An 8,259-nucleotide genomic window follows, 5' to 3' on the forward strand; every position below is an offset into this window, starting at 1 on the left:
CTGTGCGTATAGTATTGACGAAAAGGGCTCCTGACCAAGCGTCAATATGTTACGAGTTGGGAGTGAGGATGTGTTGCAATACAACATTATTCATTGACTATGTTATAGTACTGGCCGCGATATTGCACCTAACGCAGACTTTTAACTTGTCGGACTGACAAGCCCGGGCATGTTCCAAGACACATTTGTAATCATAATGATATCATATATAAACATAAGACCAGCCTTAATTACTGATAAACACAGTATGATTATATAGCATTAAAACAAGATATTTAAGTGACAACATACAGTAATATGCAAACCAAATTATTATTATGCATTTGTACGTAATGCCACATCTTTGGTTTCAAATGACCGCTGCTTGGTGTTTTGTGTGTAGTGTTGGACTTTAAGGCATCCATTGCATGTTCATAATTAGAGGAAAGACACGGTATTAAAATTTAAGTTATTTATTGATCAGATATGAAAAAGTTTTACAGCGCGCCGGGTCATCTCAAGCAATGAACAACCAGCTCAAAAAATAACATGCATATTTATAAAATATATGACGTCGATCTTTCTTCTTAGAATCTCCACCCACAAAGGCCGTTCCCCTCGTTCATCTGACTCCATCACCACACCCAGTTTTAGCCTGCAGGAGATAGACACACACAGCAAAGAAAAAACAAACTTTTCTCCGCTCATCCCTGAGGGCCATGCAGCCCGTAACTTCCTCCCCAGTACTCCTCCACTTCACATATGATTGACTTCACATAGAATATAATAATGCTTTCTTAAAACCAAATCATTAATAAAACATTCATTTATTCATAAAAAACATAAGCTGTAAGATGAAAGTGATTATTAAACACATTTCAATATCATGACATCATTTCATTATTCGTAAAATTGGTTATATGAATAAGGCACACATTAACTTCTTTAGATAGATAAACACATATTAAATCTTTTACTGCAATACTACTTCTAAGCAAACACTTTAATCATTATTAAAAAAACATCTGTTAGGGAAGAATACACACACAAAGAACACAGGAGGTTCTGTTCTTCAAGGTTAAGCTGCCATGTCTCCATTAGGTTATTCTGTATACAACCTTCATTTCATTGGTTAATACACATTTATCAAAGACAACATTTTATATTTATTACATCAATTATTCAATGATTAATACTGATTAAGTAAGAAATATTTTGCATATTTTATCCTGTGAATATTAAAACATTAGTTAATACATGGTTATCTGTCTGCTTTTCTTCTTTAAGCCTCGCTCTTTATCTCGACCGTTGCCACCTGCAAATTCCTCACTAATCCAACCACGACCTTACAACTTTTGCAAACACAGATGCTGCTTCCTCTCAGTAACTTTCCACTCTCTCAGACAAACACAAACAATCTTTTACTTCAGCATACTATAATGATTATTGAAAACACTTCTAAATACAATATTAATAAAACATATGACATTAAAACCCCACAGTAGTAATCAGATCAGTTGACCAGGTAAATAAGTTCATTCCCTCCTAACGGCCTCATCCCCAAGCCCTGTAGAACCAGCTGTCTTTGGGGGCCTGTCTTACGGGGAATGACCTTGGTGGCCGACAGATATTTAGATTTGAGTTTGGCAGAGATGATGTCCTGAAGATCTTTCCAGCAGGTCTTGCCCAACCCAGAAACACCATGGCATTTGCACTTCATCTCTAAAGAATTCATAAGTACCTACACAAAACCAAGAACAAACTGTTAACATTATCAATATTTCATTCATTTTGGGAATTTGATTCATAATTTTATCATGTGCAAGCAATTGTTCATTATAATGTAATGACACTACAGTAATACAGTTGTATACACGTAAGGTACTGTAAGGAGATAAATAGTGCAGTGTACTGAGATGAAGTTACCCGTCTTCCTACAGCGTTGTTGTGTAGCTGCATGAGCCGTAATGCAGGGCGTTGCTGTTCCTTCATGGGTGCGTCTGAAAAAACTGAACCCATCTTTAGACCATAGAGAACATCATTTCCACAGCCACCCCATTTGAAGTCGGGGGCCGTCTGCCCTGACAGTGCTGGTGTACTGGGACAGTTTGGGAGCTCTCCAGATGCACACGCGTGTGCAATAACATGACTGACCATTGCGGAGGACAGAGAATGCACAAATGCTGCCTCACGGGTTCCTGCATAGACACGACACTGCTAAATGATTTTTAATGATTTTTAAAGTACAGTGTGGCAGGTAGCAAATATACTAGTCAACATTTGAAGTGGATCAAAGTTGTCCTAAGACAAGAATGGGTATTAGGGATTGGTTTTATGTAAACTTTTATTAAAGGTTTTGATCCACTTCGAATGTTGACTAGTGTATAATGCACATATACACTACACTGTATATGATAGCAAATGTGCTGTGTACAACAAATCTGGATTTTAATGAGTGCTTCTTTTATTATTAGTCAGTAACAAAAGTCCAAAATATTGAATTCACCTTTGGCAAGGTCAAGGGTGAAATAAGGTGCTTTCAGGATAGAAGAGCAGTTCCAGGGCATGTTGTTGAAGGTGCTCTGACAGACACTCTTGGTGAGTTTCGCTGCATGCACTATGCTGTCCATGAGCTCCAGGTTGTGTTTACAGAACAGCCTTTGTTCTGGCACGAGTCCATCCAGGATTTTACAGTGACGCGTCTGATTCCATGCGACCGGGCTCCCGTTCACCGTTAAACCACTGAAACAGCAAACACAAGACACATTACACAACTAAATTACACAGAAGGGGTTCAATCTTCACCATTGTTGAGATTTATCTGATTCTTGATGTTTGTGTGTCTAAAAGGCACAGTTGTTTCTTTTTTATGTGCAAACTGTCTTAAAATCTGTCAGAATTATAAACTGCTATGAGAGCACTAAATCTCCTATTATAGTATCACATTATTAACAGAAAAAAATATGCTATTGGTTGATCAACTTAATAAATCAACTCACTAGATGCTGATCTTAAGCATCAGATACTAGCCATTGTGATTATTATATAATGTTTTTTATAATGTTTTATAACATTTATAGAATCATAGAATGTACATATCCTCTAATATTTACACAACCATCAAACGTTCTTAAAACATTAACAAAACTGGACTAGAATTAAAATGAATGGACTTTCGTAAACAAGAAAAATATACTTTTGCCAGACTTACATAGAAGTAGAAAGTATTGTTTAGCAAGTTTTTTCTCAAGTTATACAATATAGATGTGAACTTTTACCCTATTTTTTCTATTTTTTTATTTGAATGAAGGAGAATAAATTTAATGATTTTTTTTAGATGAGAGAGTAAAACCTTACGTTAAACCAAATAACTTATATTGACTTATATTGTTCTTCTATACTCTTTGAGGGCAGTACGTTAGTGTCTGTAGTGTATTGCATACACTCATGTTGCTAGTGCATATTAACCCCACTAGGGGGCAGTCTAAGACTGTGTATGTTTATTGTTGTAGGTGCGCTGCAAACGCAAACTTCTACTGAGCTCTGGAGCATTCACGATAGAAGAACAATAAAGATAAAATGAAATTTAAAAATTTGTTTAAAAGCATGAAGAAATGTTTTTAAAATTTTAAAGTGCACTTAATCTGTTCAGGTAGAAAAATAACCATGGTTTTATTACAGTATAAGTGAATTAACTGTAGTCTTCAGTGTAGTAAATTTGTCTTCACTATGGTTTTACTCAATGAAACTATAGTAAACTCCAGCAAGACAGTTAAATTCTCGTAAGCGTTTACTTGTTGTCATATTATAACGTGCAAGGTAAAGATGGATTGTAACTTACATCCACGAGATGCCAGTGCATGGTATTAAACACGTCGTGATGAATAGAAGACAAACTCCGTAGTATGCCATGTTTTGCCGTTTTGAATCTGTGTGAACTTCTGTTAATGCGGAGCTCAAAGTGACCGGCCGAGAGCTGCTTCATGCGGCGCCGCAAGAACCGACAGCCGAAAAAAAAAAAAAAAAAGAACCGACAGCCGGATGACGTCAAAGTACCGCGAGAGCGAGACGAAATTAGACTTCTCTAATCGGTCTCGCGGTACTTTGACGTCATCCGGCTGTCGGTTCTTGCGGCGCCGCATAAAGTCGAACACGCCTATTATGAAGCTGCATAAGCTATGAGGGGACCACCCCCCCGCGCGACGACTTCATGCGAATGAAGACAGCCGGATGAATGGTGTTTTGTTTGTCCCGATATGCAACCACAAATCGTCGGATGAAAGATGCTCGTTTGCCGTTTTCCGTCCGATGTTACCCAGCGGTGACTCTGGGTTCGTGCCGTAAGGTAAGCTCACTCACACAACGATGATTTCCACGTGAACACCTAGTTACCACGACGAAACTTTAATGGTGCATATGCTTGACACAATTTGACGGTCAGATGGAGTTCAAAAAACAAGAATAAACGTTTTTCATATCCAAATCAACAGCTAAAACACCTTTATCTTTCTCTTAAATCATCTAAAAGCTTATTTGCCACGGTTGCGTCAAGCGTTTGATCGAATTAATCATGAAAAAGTGTTTGTAAAAGCTGTTAGAAAGAGGTGCTTCCAATTTTTTGGTGAGAATTATAGTGTTGTGGTATGCTCATAAAACATTCCAGGTTAAATGGGACAATGCTATATCGGCTCCATTCTGTGTCAGTAACACAGTTCAGCAAGGAGCAATTTTGTCACCTATTCTACTTAATGTTTACATGGATGACTTATCAAATAAGTTAAATAGGCTAAATACAGGCTGTCTTGTGGGCAACACTATTGTTAATAATCTGTTATTGTTAAGTAAAGTACAAATACGTCGAACATTTACTTAAATGCAGACAGTAACGAAGTATTTGTGCTTTGTTAACTTACATTCCACCACTGTCTAACAGGATGTTGGATACCTAACCTAACGCTCAAACTGATTTTGCCAAGTGGTTGATGTCCTCAGGACAACACATTGTGTTGACCCAAGGACAACATTTTTCTAAATAAAACCTAAACCTACCCCAAACCCCAACCCTAACCATAACCAAACCCTAAAATCAGAGGGACATGATAAGTAAAAAACAATGGTCTAGAAACAGCTAATCTTGGTTGTAAGCTTAAACTTAAAACAAACTATAATCTTATTTCTGAAATCTGATTGGTTGATTGAAATGTTGTTCCAGGGTCAACACAATGTTGGCCTGAGGACATCAACCGCTTGGCAAAATGAGGAGAGTCCTAACGCAACTGCGCCAAAAGTGGACATGCATAAAGTAGTGATATTACGCACTGCCCGAAAATAATCCCCTTGATTACTTTCAATGGCAGGGGACTATTTTCGGGAACTGTGTAATATCACTATGCCTGCTGCAGCCATGTTACGGCAGCAAAGTCCTTAATTATTACGCCAGAATGAGAGTATAGTTCCTTACCATATCTGCTTAGAAAATCGCAACTTTTAATTTTCTGTCGGTCCTAGTACACAATAGCCTGACGTTGTCATACTCAATTCTAGTCAGAATTTGAGTCTGATACCGCTCCATTGAGCTATAATTATGAGGCGTGTCTCAACCGAAAAATGCCTCTGCACTCAATTGTATAGACCTACGACCAATCAGAGCAACGGAGTGTGTGACGTATGTTGAAATGACGTCTTTGCAGCCTGACTGAACTGATAGTTATTTCGCTACAATGACACTAACATTGTGATTATACTAAGTCTGAGTTAGCGAATGTACATCAACACCTACTATGTTTACAACATTTCGTTTATACCACAATATGAAGTATTTACTAAGTCATAGAGTAAGACTATCTCTTACCATTTGTACGTTAGGTGAACTTCATCCACGACGATACCCATTACGTTGGCTTGAAAATATTGGAGCCTAGCATGTCCCTCCATTTATTCAGCAACCATGATTCCGGGCTTCCGAAAAGAAGCTGGCAACGACCGCTAATTATATCCATCTCGTCGTGCACGCCGAGTTGCATCGGCGTGATAACGTTACCCATTTCAGTTGCGACCAACTTTTGCCGAATCCCGTGGGAAGGACAGCAAAAACATCAACAAATGCCCTGCTTGCGTTTCTCTGTTCCTCTTTTAAAATCAATGCTCTGTCGATATCTTTTAGAACAGACTCCATGTCAGAATCCACACATCTGTGCCCGGTTGCATGAAACTCCTTAAGTGAGGGTTTCCCTGAGGGAGAAAAAATCCCTGAGGTAAGGGTTTTATTTAAGAGCGTTGCAACAAAGGTCTTAACTGTCACCCTTACCTAAGTGTTTATACTAAGTATTTTACGGCAGTCTCTGCCAAAACACGGCAGCGGAGACGCGGTTGCTGTAGTTACAAAATCTCACAGCGGTAACAAATCAACGCACACAGCTCAACAGACGGCGGATTTGTGTACAATGAAACATCGCAAATAACAGACTGTAAAGTGCCGCATGTATAAAACCTGAAAGTAATTCAAACTGGAAACACTTTAGATTGACGGACGATCAAACCGCTATTCTCCTAATTAATACACATCACTTTTCTCTAGGGATTATTTCGATCGTTAGAAATGTGCGTTGGTACTTCATTTTCATAAATAACCATACAATCAGCCATCGCATGTGACGTTAAGGGACCTGTTATAGTCCCTTAAGTTTTTAAGGGAAAATTGGACTTAAGGACTTTGTTGCAACGCATAGCAGAACTTAAGGTACTACTTTAGCATTTACGGGTAAATACTTTTTGACAGCCTTAAGGTTCACTTAAGGGTTTTTCTTGCAACCCATTTTTTATTAAGGGCACCCTTAACCTTATATTTAAGGGATTTCTTAGCTTAAGGACTTTCATGCAACCGGGCACTGAACTCTACAGCGCAGCCATTCAACACACGCGCTCTTTGGTGACGTGGTTCATTACGTTACTGTTGATTATCTGTCCATCATCGTATAAAGCACGCCCTGACAATTTGATTGGTTCGCCCAGCTCTAGTCCTAGCATAGCAGCTCCTCAACGGAAAAACGCCAGACCGATCTTCCCGTTTTCAAACTCTTGTGGGCGGGGCTAAGATCGGCTGGCACCCAGGCTAAGTACACAATGTAACTACAGAAGAGTCTTAAATAGGAAAAATATCAAAACTCTTTGGTTATTTTTTTGCGCGATGCTAAAAGTCTAATCAGATTCAATGAATTATGCTAAGCTATGCTAAAAGTGCCAGCGCCAGACCCGGAGATTGGCTGAATTGATTCCAAAACGGTAAAAATCAAGTGTTTAACTCTAGCTGGAAAATTTGCATATTTTCAAAAAAAGGGGAATGTCCCTTTAAGGTCTGTGCATAGCTTCTGGACTGTGAAAGAGGTGTTGTGTTAGGTGTGTTGATGTGCATGCTGGAGTCTGTGGGTTCTTCCTAGTGTTCTGGCCGGAGTAATGTCTTTGTGGTGGATTGGGTCTTGGATGGTGGCCTTCTGTCTGCGGGTGTCTTGGGTGATGATCTAGTGCAGTTTGGGGTTTCTGCTGTTGACCTGATGTGGGCTTAGGTTTTTGATGATGTACTGTTCCATGGTGTGCTCTGATGTAGGCTTTAGTGTATGGTTGGGGTTCTAAATACTGTCCAATCAGTTAGGGCTGCAACTAACGATTATTTTAATAATCGATTAATCTGTCGATTATTTTTTCGATTAATCGATGAATCGGATAAAAAACAAAAAACCAAGAAAATCATTCATTTTCAACCCCTTATTCAAAACAGAACTAAAATCTTTAGAAATTGCACAAACATGTTGCTCCTTGAACATACCGGAGCTGTTACAATAATAAAAAAATAAAATAAAAATGGACTAACACAAAAAAATACACATGTATGCTTTACATCTGCCAAATATATAGACTTTTTTATGATGCATTTCCCATCAAGAAGCCTCTCTTGATGGGATCAAAAAGATATATAAGTTACTAGTACACTCTTAGAAATAAAGGTACAAAAGTTGTCACTGGACAGTACTCTTTCAAAAAGGTACACCTTTCTTTGTACCCAAAAAGTGCATATTAGTACTTCAAAAGTACATATTGGCAGTTCAAAGATACATATTTGTACCTAAATGGTACATATTAGTAGGGCCCTATAAAATCCGTTTTATTTTTTCCCAAATTCCGTTTTATTTTTTCCCAAATTCCGTTTTCTCCGTTTTAATTTTTGCAAATTCCGTTTTATCAGTTTTAATTTTTGTCATTTATATTTTTTACCCTTTACTTTTA

The 8,259-nt window shown here is 38.2% G+C and overlaps 1 protein-coding gene across 1 annotated transcript; it reads right to left on the bottom strand.

Annotated features, from left to right (window-relative positions):
- Positions 1 to 1,488: 1,488 nt before the first annotated feature.
- On the bottom strand, positions 1,489 to 3,953 carry LOC141350181 (protein Wnt-11-like). Its single transcript, XM_073854799.1, has 4 exons — positions 3,821 to 3,953; positions 2,486 to 2,721; positions 1,906 to 2,177; positions 1,489 to 1,720 (listed from the first exon to the last, which is right to left on the bottom strand). The coding sequence occupies exons 1-4, from the start codon at positions 3,889 to 3,891 to the stop codon at positions 1,493 to 1,495; spliced, it is 807 nt and encodes a 268-aa protein (XP_073710900.1). The 5' UTR covers positions 3,892 to 3,953; the 3' UTR covers positions 1,489 to 1,492.
- Between the last annotated feature and the right edge of the window lie 4,306 nt (positions 3,954 to 8,259).

This window comes from Misgurnus anguillicaudatus, chromosome 17 (genome assembly GCF_027580225.2).
Source record: "Misgurnus anguillicaudatus chromosome 17, ASM2758022v2, whole genome shotgun sequence".
In the NCBI taxonomy this organism is placed as follows: domain Eukaryota; kingdom Metazoa; phylum Chordata; class Actinopteri; order Cypriniformes; family Cobitidae; genus Misgurnus; species Misgurnus anguillicaudatus.